This window comes from Vombatus ursinus, unplaced genomic scaffold, assembly GCF_900497805.2.
Source record: "Vombatus ursinus unplaced genomic scaffold, bare-nosed wombat genome assembly UNPS02014798.1, whole genome shotgun sequence".
In the NCBI taxonomy this organism is placed as follows: Eukaryota; Metazoa; Chordata; class Mammalia; order Diprotodontia; family Vombatidae; genus Vombatus; species Vombatus ursinus.
The window spans coordinates 7,414,470-7,429,805 of NW_020954576.1; the positions used below are offsets into that span (position 1 = coordinate 7,414,470).

The following is a 15,336-nucleotide window of genomic DNA, read 5'->3' on the forward strand; positions in this document are numbered from 1 at the left end:
GGGGTAAGCTCTAGAAAATTCAAATCAGACAACATTTTATCATTCAATAAAAATATATTGCGCATCTACCATGTGCAAAGCACCATAGGGACTACAGTGACAGATACAACATAGTCCCTGCTCTCAAAATAATTTACAAACTAGCAGGGGAGATAATACATGTAATGCAAAAAAATTAAAATGCAAAGTGGTTTGTTTGGGGATTGTTCCAGTATCTGTCTGGTCAGGATACTGCTACAGTCACAGTAGAACATAATAATGTCACTGCTGAGTTTCTTTCTCTGCCCCTACTTTTTCTTCTAGCTCTGCAGATACCAGGTACAGTAAAAACATATGTTCTCCTATACACTTCTGCTCATTGGTTAGGGGCATATGAGGGCAAAGCTCTATCTACCGTGGATTGTTCAAGGTCAAGTACTAAGTCACTCACAAGACTTGGATGCATGACCTGGAGGTCCAGTACCCCCTGGGAAGAGGACTGAGATTTGAATTCTATGAAAAGGCTTTTTTGTATAAGGTATGGCATTAGTTAATGTTGCCAAATTGGCCAAATGCATCATTACCTGATTTTCAAATTTTTATTTTCATTTATCTCTCTACTCAGTTTCTCTAAACCTCATCCTTTTTAAGGTGAAAATGGATGAGTGGAAGATGTGCTAACAACCTCTGATCAAGAGAGCTCATCTGCTAAAAGGAGAGAGGAAGAAAGTGTGGGAATAAAGGATAATAATAATGCACTACACCCCAGCAGCATTCCAAACAACAAGGCTGGAGAATGCAGTATGACCAGCAGCCAAGCCCCCAGTGTATGTCCTACCTTCCTCCTCTACTGCACCAGCCTCCCCCACCCAAGTCCTGTATCTCTCTAGAATTTGTGCTACCATGGTTCTGGCAGGAAATCTACTCCCATACCTGCTCTTTTGTCCTTTTTCAACATTTTATTTGATAAGATACAGAGAGATGCCCCATGAGGAGGAGGGTTTCAGAAACAGCTATAAGTCACAATGCCCTCCTTTTGCCTCATCCCTGAATTTTAAATTTCAGTAAATGGTGAAATGTGGTTCATTGTGGCATGTCCCATCCACGATTATCTGGGTCAGTCTTCAAGAGTGACCAGTGAGAAATTCTTCTTAAAATTCCAAGTTTTAGTTTTAGTTTTTACCAACCACTCTCAAAGCAATTAAGCCCTAGTGGCAAGTTGCAGGAGTTGAGTGTGACTGGTCTATTGTAAGCTAGAGACCACTGCATATGACTAGAGATACAGAAGGCAGACATGCCAATAAACAAACATTTAAATATAAGAATTAAGAAAGAATCTATGTGACATACAAGACAAGGTGTGAGTTCACATTCCTCCCTCCCTTCAAATATTTATCATTCATTTGGAAGAACAAAAAACTCAAGAATATCAAGGGATAAAAATGAAAAAAAAATGTGAAGGAAGGAGGTTTAGTAGTACCAGATCTTAAACTATATTATAAGGCAGTAATTATCAAAACCATCTGATATTGGCTAAGAAATAAGAAAGGTGGATCAATGGAATAGAGTAAACATACAATTTACAGCAGCAAATACACATAACCTTGTATTTGTCAAATGTAAAGCCTTAAGATTTTGGGATAAGAATTCATTACTGGGTAAAAATTATTGGGAAACCTAGAAATAAGTGTGGGCATAGACCAATATCTTACAGCGTTTACTAAGATAAGGTCAAAATGGATACATGACCTAGATATAAAGAGATTACAAGAAAAGTAGAAGAACATGGAACATATTATGGATGGGTGGATAGGTGAAAATTTTATGGATAAAGAAGAGATAGTTAGTTGTAAAATGAATAATTTCAATTACATTAAATTTAAAAAGTTTTGTACAAATAAAACAAATGTAGCCAAGATCAGAAGGAAAGCAGAAAATTGGGGGGGAGGAATTTTACAGACAGTTTCTCAAAATATTTCTTCAACCAAAAGCTTCAAAAGGAAGTCCATTCTCTGCATTGCCACAAGCCATAAACAACTTACCTATTAAGTGATCTCTCACTGATTGAAGGGACCCTGATGAGAAGAATCTCAAGCCATACACAGTGTAACTGGGAGGATGCCTGGCCTTGGCCGCAATGTCAAGAAGCAAAATAAGTCCACAAAGAACACAAAAGTAGATGGGTCTGCTGTATGTAATTATTTGGTTGTGTCCCTAGAAAATAAATACAAAATTTCTGAAGAGAAAATATGATGTCTGTTGTGTTGACATAACAAAGTGTACAGAATGAGTGAACTAGTCAGAAAACACATAAAGCAAGTTGCAGGAAACATCCCCAAACATAGTGGAATACACTTGGTATTCTGATGAATCTGGAATTCAACAATAATATTATGCTTCTCTTTAACAAGCCCATGGTAATCAGTCCTGAAAATTTAATCACCCTCCATGGAGAAAATCTAGCTCTAACATCACTTTCGCTGTGATAAAACATGGATTTTTTTTATTGTTCATCTTAAGAGTGAAAATAATTTAAGTCATCATTTGCTCTGTGTTTTCAGTTTGGTTCCACCCTTAATAAGATATGAAATTGTAAAGTTGTAGGTTTCAAATGCCTGAAATTTCATAGAGATAGACGCTGCTACAGATTAAACAGCTAAACAAAGTGAGTATGATCTAATGCAGCAATGATGACCAGCTATTTATCAAAGCACTTCTTTGAGGAATGCTAAACACTTGTCAGACATCAGCTCCTGAACCTTCACAACATGGTTATTGGAAAGGAGAAGCAATTAGTCATATTGCCCTTAAATAGATAGAAAAATCAAGACCCAGATATGAAATTAATTTCCCAAGGTCACTAAACAAGTTGATAGCAGAACCAAGAAAAGAATTGAACTCTTCCTAGGCAGTCAATGAAAGTATCAACAAAGATTGGTTTAAGGAGCATCCCTAAAGTCACTGAGAGTTAAAAGAAACACACTCTTCTGGCAGTGTGCTTAAGGACAAATAGGTTATATTTTATTGTTCTAATTCATTGGGGTGATTTGAGCATGATTGGTCAAGATGATAGCAATATGAACTCAGATTTGATCTTTTTAAAATCACTGCTTTGGCCCTGTTACATTTAGGAAATGTAATTTAAATAGCTACTATCTCTGAAATTAAAATACTTTTATTCTGAGACTACCTTTTAATGTGGGGGAAAAGTCACATTGTCAATATGGGTTGGATACTTAGGGATGTTTTTGACCCTATGCCTGCCCAAAACTTACTAGCACACTCTGAAACTTCATTTTTGATCCAACCAAGCCCATATTATTGGGTATGGAAATATTTCCTTTGCATCTCAAAATCATGATACTGAAATATTGTTTGATATAAACAGTTTTTATCCAAGTATAAAAAAGTGTCTTAGTGTGTGCAAATACATTTCTGTCTTTGCAAGGAGAGTTATCAAGTTCTTTCTTCCATCAGTTGTATTTAAGAAATGCAATTTAAATGTCCATCATGTGGTGGGGGAAAATCTTGTTCTGAGGCTCTTTTAATATGATGGAAAAATACAGTGTCCTTAGGGGTTGTAAATTTTTGGCATTGAGCCAGGCTGAGACTTCTGCTATATTAGCACTAATCTGAAATTTCTTTTTTTAAATCCAACCAGGCCAAAGATTACTGAGCATGGGGATGCATTTCAAATTATGAAATAAAAATTCAAGAGTCAATTACCTAGCATAGTACCTCATTATCCTGTTCATTTTTAACTTCATTCTCCCATATTGCATTGTATCTCCAAACCATCATAAATCCATTCCTAATACATGGGCATTACAAAAGGCACTTTTATTTTCTTCAATACCCAAGAACACAAACTAATAAAGTTTCTTGGTTGTCTAGTTGCATTCTTCATATGTGTATGAATCACAAAAACCCTAGGGTTTGGTTTTCATTTTTCAATAGAATTTCATGAATTCCCATGGAATAAGAGGCCTATCAGGACATCTCAAAATGCATTGGAATATTTCCTTTATGCTTTTAAAACTTCTTTCATATCTATCTTTGTTCAATAACATGTATGTAACAAAAATTTTCATCATAATGTATAAGACATAAGGTCATGGACAAAAGTGACACAGAATGGGCCAGCATGGATAGGTTGCAATCTGCACTATTGGAGGGAATTTCCAAATCAATGAGATACAGATCCATTTCTGTATTTGAGTCCTTAAGCATTCCAATTTTCCATCATACCACCCACATATTGGATTTTAAAACCCACATCTTGTTCACAATGCAGCAAAAATATTGGTTGGGAAAGTTTTGCCAATAGTTACTTTCCTACACACCTGTGATAAATACTATAGTCTATGCAGGGCAAGTTTTAGAGCAAGTTGATAAATTATTCTATTGTCTGTTGACCTTCTGCAGGTTGAGTCAGCTGGTGGAAAATTTTATGCTTTATTTTCAAGACTGGAATAAAATAACAACTTCTGACTGAATCCTTTGAGAGCCGAGGTGGTTATCTTTCTTATTTTTTGTTTTTGTTTTTGGTGGTTATCTTTCTCAGTAACTTTCATGCATCAGGTTGAGGTTGAGTGAGTTGTACATATGACCACAATGCATCAAGTTGGAAAAACTTTAATAACTGCCCTCCCCTCCCCCTGGCCTGTTACCTCCCCACCCCAGGTCTGAAACCAATACTAAGATTTGTCAAGAAGATTCTTGGCAAGAAAGAAGACCCCTGAGTTTGAAAAGCCTGCAGCACATCAGAAACACAATCTCCTTTCCATCACCATGTTTGCCTTGTCACTGACACTCAGTTGCTGGCTTGGGACTATGCTCAGGTTATGGGACATTTTAACCTACGGCCAATACATTTGTGATTTGGTACTTTCCTCTGGGTTATCTACTTTTATACTTTCTCCTGGATTATTTGAGCATTTAATTTCTTTTGTGTTTGATGAATCACTTCTATTGTTGGCTTGCTCTATTCACGAGGCTTGATTTCCCCTGAGCAGTAAGAACTGAGAGGAAAGAGATGGAATGGGAATAAGAGAGACCTAAAACTTCAATAGTTAAGGAGCTCTCACTGAGTACCTTCTTCTGCAGGTGACAATTGTCTCTGCAACTAAGAGCAGAAGTGAATGTGGATTGTCCGTGTTTTTGACTGCATTCAAGTACTGTATCCAAGAACAGCCCCTGCCTCTCTAAGTCCCAATAGGCACTACATTGTGTGTGCACAATTGTGCCACAGCCCATTGTAGAGAAAACATGAGTGTAGAAAAGGAGACATGAAAATCTTGCGTTACTTAAGAATCAGTTGTATCAGGAAGCAATATGTATTTTCAAATTATTGAATTTCATTATCATTATGGAGACTGTCTCTAGCTTAGGAATATCTCCTATTTGTAAGGCACTTTACAACGCCAAAAGCACATTCCTCACAAAAACTCTTAACATACAAAATCTAAATAATGGTATTTTAATTGTACAGATGAGCAAACTGGGGCTCAGGAAGGAAAACTGTTTGGACTGAGGTCCTGAAGCTAGTTACTGGCAGGGCTGGGATAAATAACAAGCTGAAGCATGCATGGAAGAAGGTATCTATAAGAATCAGTAGATGCAAAACCATACCATTTGGACATTAGTTGAACATGGCAAGGGGGTTGGTTTTATAGCCAGAGGACCTCAGCCCTAGCTTAGTTAGGTAGCACAACAGATAGAATGCTGGAATTTGAGTCAGGAAGACCTGAGTTCAAATCCAGCCTCAGGCACTTATTGGCTGTGTGACACTGAGCAAGTCACTTAACCACTCTCAGCTTCAGTTCCTCATCTGTAAAAGGGAGATAATACTATCATTTAACTCTCAGAATTATTGTGAGAATAAAATGACAATGTTTTCAAAGTGTTTCACAAACCTTAATACAGTACACAAATGTTAGCAATTGTTATTACTGCTACTCATGTGAGCTTGGCTGTCTGACTTCATCTCTCTGGGCTTGATCTTGCTCTAACTGTAAAATGAAGGGATCAGACCAGATAACTTTTGAAGTTCCTTCTAGCTCTGCATCTATGAGTTTATAAATAATGCTTTTAAAAAAGAAAATATTTAAGTTACCACTGAAACAACCAGATGACTTCTAAAGGGAGATCACCTAGCTCTAAGTACTCCTTAGTCCTAGGATGAAGAGATTCACCGTGTCACACTTCGAAGCAGCAGTCCTGATGATTCATAGCCTTGGAGACAAAGGTGTGTAACTGGCAGATGAGCTGCTTTTCTGGGACGATCATGAGAAAGTCATAAGAAAGGTGATCTTCTGGTTATTAGATTTGGGAAAAGGTACATTTTGGGCTATTATGTGTGACCCATCTGTTAACATTCAAACACCTTTCAAGGAGATTTTTGTTATAATCAGATAGAAAATGACTGGGCTAGAAGGAATTTGTGTTTTATCTGATTTGCATTTACTGAATTTCTCCACTAGGTGTTGCAGAACCAAACAGAACATACAAAAGATGGCCCCTTACCCTCTAGAAATATAGGAATTTGTGTTTTATCTGATTTGCATTTACTGAATTTTTCCACTAGGTGTTGCAGAACTAAATAGAACATACAAAAAATGACCCCCTACCCTCTAGAAATATAGGAATTTGTATTTTATCTGATTCCCATTTACTGAATTTCTCTACTAGGTGTTGCAGAACCAAACAGAATATACAAAAGATGGCCCCCTACCCTCTAGAAATACAGTATAGACAAGCAAGATAGACCAGACCTATGCATTTAGATCTATAGGATTTCTTTGCTTGAAGTATGCAGGAGGGAGCTCACATTTTTTTCCTCTCTGGGTAAATGTTGCCCATGTGGATTAGGTCAATTGAACTTTGATTAGAGAGACTAATATAAGACTATTTATGATTAAGGATATAGTGGAACTATCCATATTGGCGACCATGCTTGGATTTCTACATTAGACCTCTGTGTTCTTTTTTTGTGGTGACAAAGAATTGGAAATTGAGGGGATACTCATAAATTGGGGAATGGCTGAACAAGTTGTGGGCTATGATTATGATGGAATACTGTTGTGCTATAAAAATGATGAGCAGGATGCTTTCAGAAAAACCTGGGAAGACTTACATGAACTAATGCAAAGTGAAGTGAGCAGAACCAGGAAAACACTGTACACAGTACCAGCAATATTGTATAATGATCAACTGTGAATGACAGCTATTCATAGCAATACAAAGATCCAAGACAATTCTGAAGGACCTAGGATGAAAAATGCTTTCCACCTCCAGAAGAAAAAACTGATGGAATCTGAATGCATATTGAAATACACTGTTTTTAAACTTTATTTTTCTTGTTTCTTTTTTGTTTGTGTTTTCTTTCACATGATTAATACATTTTGCATTACTGCACAGGTATAATCTTTATCAATTGCTAGCCTTCTCAATGAAAGGGGAGGGGATTTGGAATTAAAAATTGCAAAAAACCCCCCCAAAAGTTAAAAAAAATTGTACATGTAATTGGAAAAAAATAAAATATTAAAATTAAACAATAACAACAAAAACTGAGCCCTTAGCCTGATTTCCTATAAGTCTGGAATGTCTTCAGATTTTTTTCCCCTTTTGTTTAGTCCTAAGCCTATTAGCATGTCTCTAATTGATTCTAAGTTTAATGCAAAAAGTGTGGAATATAACAAACGGTCCACTAGAAATTCATTTTTATTTTCCTTATGTTTTCTGTTTTTTAAGATTTTGTCCATCTGTTTCCAACCAGCCTCCTGAAAAGAAGCAGTGAGGAAAAAAATCTATCACCAAAAACAAAATAAAGGCTGATTCAACTGGTTCCCATGCAATTACACAGTGTCAGAAAAAGAAAAAAAGCCAAACCAGGTTCATTTTACATGCCATGTGAGAGAAGAGAGGCCAGTGTAGCATAGTGAATGAAATAGAGGTGGGAAAGATGGGGTTTGAAACCTGCCTTAGACCCTTAGTAGCTGGGTGAACTTTGGCAAATTGGAACTCAATGACCTCTAAGGTTCATTCTAGCTCTAAATCTGTCATCCTACTAATCAAAAGGACCATGATTTACCCAGTTCCTCTTCTAATTTAAGTTGAGTCACTTGAATACTCTCTGTCTGAGTTTCCTTGCCCTCTAAAACGGAGACAGTAGATTCTGCCTTCTATTGTCTGCCCATTAGTTTACTGAGAATTGATCAGTTCACCTTTATAATGTTCTTCTTCAGATTATAAAAAGGAAATATCTTTCTTGGAACTACCATTTCCTGGCAAGAATTAAAAAAGAACCAGTAACTCAGGTCACTGATTAATCAATCTACTGAGAACTAAGCACAAAGCAAATTAATCACCCTACTCAAAAGTGTATCATTTTAGATATATAAGATGACATATCAAAGAGGGCTTTATTTCTTTCCTTCTGTCCATCAGCTTACAGAAAAAGGGCAATAGTAGCCTAATGTGATTTAAGAATGAGTATAATTAACTCCATCTCATGGTATTAAAGGAGTAGTAACAGAAGCAGGTGTATTACAAACCTATCAAGGAGAGTTAAGTACACTAGTTATTCATTTACACCAATACTTTCTTTGATGTAATAAACCATTGCTATTAGAATCATTATACTGAGTATACATCTCCTCATCCCTTTTTCTCAGAGGTGGGTGAATATGGATATGGAACCCTATATGTGATACTGGGCTTGGCTGGTGAGCCAGTTTTGTTGAAACAATTTTTTCTCCTTTTCATTTTATTTATTTATATATAGATATATATCTCTATATATAGATATATATATATCTATATATATAGATATATATTTGTTTATTTATTTATTTATTAGTTTCTAGGCAATTGGGGTTAAGTGACTTGCCCAGGGTCACACAGCTAGTAAGTGGCAAGTGTTTGGTCTGAGGTTGGATTCAAACTCAGGTCCTCCTGACTTCAGGGCCAGTACTCTATCCACTGTGCCACCTAGCTGTCCCTCTCCTTTTCATTTTAAATATTCTTTGTATTAAGGGATGATTCTCTGGGTAGGGGATGGGAGAGACATATTGGAAAATGAAAGTTATATTTTAAAAGATAAATAAAACTTAAAAAAAGATTCGAAAATGATTTTAAGAAATAAGTAGTGCATTCAGGAAATGTATGTTTGTTACTAAATCATTATTTCATATATTTAATCCCTTCCCTGAAGTCATGCCTAGAGGTGACACTAACTCCAGTGTGATTTTTCAAGAAATGAGAATTCACTGAGGCAGGATAATGGATAACTTGGGACTTACAGTTGACTTAAGTGATGAATTTCAGAAATGCATATCTCTACCCATTTCTACCTCAACCGGATTTCTGCTGATAATCACAACAATCCATTCTTAAGACCCTAATTATGCTTCTTCTGCTTGTCTTGATATTCAGCCTCTAGGATAAAAGGAGTTGTATTATATGTAAACCAATTATAGAGAGCAGACGAATTTAACAAGAAGGAAACATATATCATGTGATCATCCAATCATATGCTTTCCTTAATTACAATGAGAGAAACATTAGTTATAGCATATTTAAAATCAATTCTAAATCCTAGTGATGAATTTTAAAACCAGAAGAGAGAGTGGGTCATGCTTTAATTTAGGAAGGTTATTTCATGGGCTCAAGGGAATGCAAGATAACAAAGGGGGAAAAAAGGTTGTTTAAATAACAGAGGTTTCGAGCTACATATAGCTTGGCTCAAAGACATTTGGACAGTGAGCTAGCTGTGTTGGGAATATGACAGGCTATATTCCATAGCATATACTATAAGATGTCTAATAAAAACAAAAAGACAACATAATTAAAGGAAATAATTTTAGCTTAAAGAAATTAGCATGGCTTTAGTTCTATGTGATTGAGCTTAGATAGCTCCATTATTATCTATAAAATGGGTACAGTAATAACTACCTTAGAGGATTATTGAGAGGATCAAATGAGACAAACTTGAAAGTGCCATGAAAACTGCAAAATGTAGGTCACTGTTATCATCATCAATTTCTTATAATTAATATGCTGTCATATTATTTTATGTTTTTGTATGGTACTTTATAGTGCTATACAATAATTATAATATACTATATATAATATCCAAATATAATATCAAATAATTACTAGGCTAAAAGTGCAATAATAGGCTCAAAAGTAGGTAATAACAAGGGGGAGACCCACGTAATTTAGACCGGCATTTTCTGTTTGTATAACAGAGACAGAAGATACTATCTTCTCTCCATATAATTTGTCTTATGGTGGCACCAGAAAATGGTGATGGTGAAGCCCAGGAAGGCTATTATAAGCTCATCCTTCTCCATGTGAAGAACTCTCATTGGCCTCATAAATATGTTTATAGTATGGAGAACCTTCTGCCAGATGAGGTATGGGAATATGAACGAATCTCCCTTTGTCCCCGAGTCATTGTCACTTTCACTTGGTCAAGCAGGAAAACATGGGAAGTTGTTTGGGCAGTTAAATGTGAAGGGCAAAGAATAAAGATTCATCCATCCATCCATCCATCCATCCATCCAACCATCCATCCATCCATCCATCCATCCATTTTCCAAGGGAACAAAGCTCTATTTGTAGTAGACTCAGCAAATATTTGGTGAATGATTAGAAGAGACTGAGCATTTCCTGGGGGGGATATTTGACATCATCAATGTCTTTTGACATCATCAATGTCTTTTGACATAATCACATTCTACAAGGTGAACATTTTTCATTTTTGTCCTCAGTACAAATGGACAAGACAAATTACTTGCCTGTGTTCTGACACTTACATGTATTGGTGAGGCAGGGTCAGGCTGAACACTCTAAAACACAAATCAGAAGTGTCAGTGAGATCATTTGATGTTTTAAATTACATACATGCACAAGTACATTGGCCTGATAAGAAATAGCTTTGGTCTTGCCTTTAAAAGGGAGTATTGGCAACTGGCCATAACGAGGCAGAAGAGCAGGAGCCATATGTCTTTGCAGAAGCCTTGGTTCAGTGTTATAAATCCAAGCAGAGACACCAGGATGATTAGCAAAACAGCAAATATATTTTCCTTAATGTCCTCAGTTCTATGGAAAAATAAAAATAAGGAGAAATGTTAATACTCTCTCTTTTAAATAGAGAAAAACTCTATGCTTCTGATGAGACTGATAGTCAAAATTTATTATTACCCTTTAAATAAAATTTTGAGCTCTGTAAAAGAAGAGAACAAGCATTTATGAAGCTGTGCCCTACTAGGTGGCAGGCACTGTGTGCTAAACACTTTACAGTTGTCTTATTTAATCCTGATAACAACTCTGAGAGGTAGGTGCTGTTATCACCATTTTACAAGATGAAGAAATCAAGACTGACAGAGCTAAGTGATTTACCTGGGGTAACACAGCAAATTAAGTGTCTGAGCTGGATTTGAACTCAGGTCTTTCTGATTTCAGGCCCAGCACTCTCTCCACTGCACCATGTAGCTGCCTTATAACTAGCCAAAAATTTTAGTCTCTTTGAAGAAAGAGAGAGACAGAGAGAGAGAGAGAGAGAGACAGGCAGAGAGAGACAGAGAGACAGAGAGAGACAAAGAGACAGAGAGACAGAGAGATACAGAGAGAGACAGACAGACAGAGACAGATACAGAGACAGAGGGAGAGGGAGAGAGAACAGGCAGGCAATGTAGCATCATGGAGGGACTGTTAGCCTTGGAGTCAGGATGACCTGAGTTCAAATTTGACCTCACACATTTACTATGTGATTCTGGATCACAAATTTAACTTATCAGTACGCCAGGAAACTAAAACAATCATTTATAGGTGAGCTGCCAATGTTTATCGGGTTTCTATAAATAGTTCTCATCAGTGTGGGAAACTTCTCCAGGTAACTTGCTTGTAATGTAAAGTTTCTAAGGAAACTTAGAGGATAGGGCAGCTAGATAATGCAATGGATAGAGTCAGGAGGACCTGAGTTCAAAAGTAGCCTCAAACACTTGCCACCTAATAACTCTGTGACCCTAGGCAAATCACTGAACTTCAATTGTCTCCAAAATTTAAAAAAATCGAACTTGGAGGAGGATTAATTCATTCACGGTCCTACAGCGAACATAGATTGGAAGCAGGACTTGATCCGTCAAAGGATCATAAACCTAGAACTGAAAAGGGTCTCAGAGAGCACCTCATCCAAACCCTTTGTTTTACATGAGAAAAAACTGAGGCCCAGGGAAGTTAAATGACTTTCCCAAGGTCACACAGGTAGCAAGCATCAGAGACAGGATTTGAACCCAGGTTCTCTGAATGTAGAGCTTTTCCCACTCTACCATGTCCTTCTGACCAAGGATGGACTGTTTTGGAACCCCCTACATTGATTAAATCACAGGTAATATGCATACATACATACATATAATGTCTGGGACAACTCTACATATACACATATACATACATGTACACATATATACACATATGTATGTGTGTATATACATACATATATGTTTATATCACCCCCAATTAAATGTTATCAAGATACTTCAAGCTCATCAGGTAAGAAAATCTCTTTGAGTTATAGAATCAATCAATTAAATACATAAAATGGCATGAATAATTCCTAGATAGATCTATTAATCCACCAAAAGTGCAACCTAAGTTTGAACCAATTTTTAACCAGTTGGGAAGGAGTAGTGTGCTTCCACTTAGGATGATATCAGATGACCAAATGCATTAGAACTGGTTGAAATAATCAGACTTCTGGACCTCTGTATATCCATGAAGAAGATTCTAGTAGGAGCCTGCTTTAGGAGCATTTGGAGAAGGCAGACCCTTTAAGCCTGTATCAGAGTCAGTGAAGTGTGAGAGACAGAGGAAGTGTCACATTTCTCACACCCCTCCCTCCCCTTTAAAACATTAGCCACATCTTGAAGAGTCCAGACCAATAACAATGTACCCCAGCTGGTACTTCAGAGAGAATAAACTAGACACATTGAGGAAAAACAGCTTCAGTTAGCATGATTTATCTCTTTGGGGCAGAGAGACATGCAGTTTCCAGACTATATACAAATGTCTTGACTCTCAGGAACCAGTACAGAGTTACATTGTAACTCAGGAGGATTACTAGCATAGATAAAAGGCCTTCTCAAAGCAGTGGCTGTGAGTTACACTTTGGTCACATAGGTTCTTTAAGCCATGAGCTCACTTTCCCCTGGATTACATATGCACTTGTAGGAAAATATTTCACAGACTTTTTTGGGGTGGGAGGGCAGTGTTTTTGTACCAATAGTCTTACTACACTAACTCAATAAATATCCTTTTCTGAAAACTAAGTCTGAGTGGGTTGTAATCAACGAGGAGCATACTATTGCAGACTCATGATAATAATCCCAAAGGGAGTAGTCAACTTCTCTCTGTGGACCTAACTGCCAATTCAGGTGGGTATTGGGAAGTAGCTCCAGGTCTACATGCATTTTTATCCTGCATATATCTTGTTTATCTGTAGTTGTTTACATGTTATCTGTCCCATTAAATTATAAACGCCTTGAAAGCAGGGACTGTTTTTTGCCTTTCTTCATATCCCCAGCTCTTTAGCCCAGTGCCTAGCAAGTACTAGGCACTTAATAAAATGCTTCTTGACTTGACTGTCTCAAAAAACACTAGCATTCTTTCCATGATACTACATTGACTAAAGCTATGAAGGTTAACAACATTAAATGTTCTTCTTTATAAAGTTTTTATTTTTAAGAAACTTAGGTTTTAGGTTTTAAATTTCTGAGCAAAATGTGTCCTTGTGGCTTTATCCATTTTTAAATGAACTTAGAAAACACATAAAAATGTCTATATAGATGAAAGATTAAGGCTGGTTATGTGAATATTGAAAAACTCAAAATTAATATTGAATGAACATCACATGCTTACATGGAATGTTCAAGGAAAACATATTATCTTGGATTATTAGTTAAGTGTTAAATGTTCATTTTAAATGAGTATCCCTTGGGAAACTTAGTGTTGCTAAGAGCACCATTATCATTCTATTTTCTGACATTTCAGTACTGATATTTACAGTCCTCATTTTGTAGTACTTTTTTTTTTTTTTTTTAGTATGTGACCTCACAGTTAAAGACTACTGAAAAGAGTAGTCACTGGGGGGACATGATACAACTGAACAAGCATTCAGCCTTTGCTGCATTGCCTCCTGTTTGGTATATAACTATGAAATCTTAGCATTTCACTGGATAGGTTTAGTAATAGTATCATGTATTTGCAAAACAGTATTATAATCAGGAAATAAATTCACCCATGATAGTTATCTTTACATTTGTATTACTATCCTTTCTGTCCTTTGATGTGGAGAAGAAAACTAACTGAGACACTAGAATGTTTCCAACTCTACCCTAAAGTACCCCCACCATTATCAGAAACTAAACTTGGCACTACGTGAGCAGCCAAAGGCTAATCTAGCAAATCCTCAGAAAAGTCAAGGGGACACCTCACCACCTGGTTGATTTACAGAATATCTTTGTCCAGACCACTCAAAGCCCTTTGCCTTCTTTCTGCAGATGTGGAAAATAAAGATGAAAAGGTTGTTGTTGCTGTCAATTCTCCTCCTGCTCCTCTTCTTCTTCCTCTTCCCCCTTTTCTTCTTACTGATCTTCCTCATTCTTCTCCTTCCCCTTCTTTCCCTCCCCCCTTCTCCTCCTTCTCTCCCCTCCTCTTTCTTCTTCCTCTTCTTCATTGTCATCAAGAAGTATTTATTAAATGCTAACTATATGCCAGGAACTATACTAATCCCCACCCCTCCACTAAAAAAAAAAAAAAAAAAGCAAACCCATATTCTCTCTCCCTAAGGAGTTCATATCCTAATAAAGGAGATAACATTCAACATGTTGTATGTACAATACATATATATACAATATATATATATATACAGTATAAATTAAAAGTAATATCGAGAGGAAAGACAATATGTAAACAACTATATGCATACAAGACTACTTGAGTTTGTTCTCCCAACTTGTCAACTGCCTATCTTCCTTCCACTTTTGTCTTTAGGTTCAAGGAAGGAAAGAAGAGATGAAACAATGGGAAATAGGTCAAAGGAAAATTTTAGTCATTTCATCCACATCTTCTCAAAAGGGAGACATCAAATTTAAGACTCTTCCCTCCCCACCAAAGAAAAAATGGCATAATACTTCCCTTTGTCCCCAGGTCCCCTCTTCCCACTCCCCATGTCAAGCATTTCTCTTTACTATGATGCTGCTGGGTCGCCAAACATTTTTGCAAAAAATATTCGAACCTCTCTTCAAGGCTGGAATAGATCAAAGATAGCACAGACTCAGAAGCTGAACCTAGAAT

At 36.7% G+C, this 15,336-nt stretch overlaps 1 protein-coding gene across 1 annotated transcript in view; it reads right to left on the minus strand.

Annotated features, from left to right (window-relative positions):
* The window catches only part of LOC114049980 (pecanex-like protein 2), a 369,169-nt gene that overhangs the window by 256,593 nt on the left and 97,240 nt on the right, over nucleotides 1–15,336 (minus strand). Inside the window, exons 11-13 of the mRNA XM_027871475.1 lie at nucleotides 10,932–11,085; nucleotides 10,800–10,832; nucleotides 2,022–2,193 (exon numbers count right to left, since the gene is read on the minus strand). Coding sequence (XP_027727276.1) covers nucleotides 2,022–2,193; nucleotides 10,800–10,832; nucleotides 10,932–11,085 — 359 coding nt within the window. The remainder of the gene's footprint in view (nucleotides 1–2,021; nucleotides 2,194–10,799; nucleotides 10,833–10,931; nucleotides 11,086–15,336) is intronic.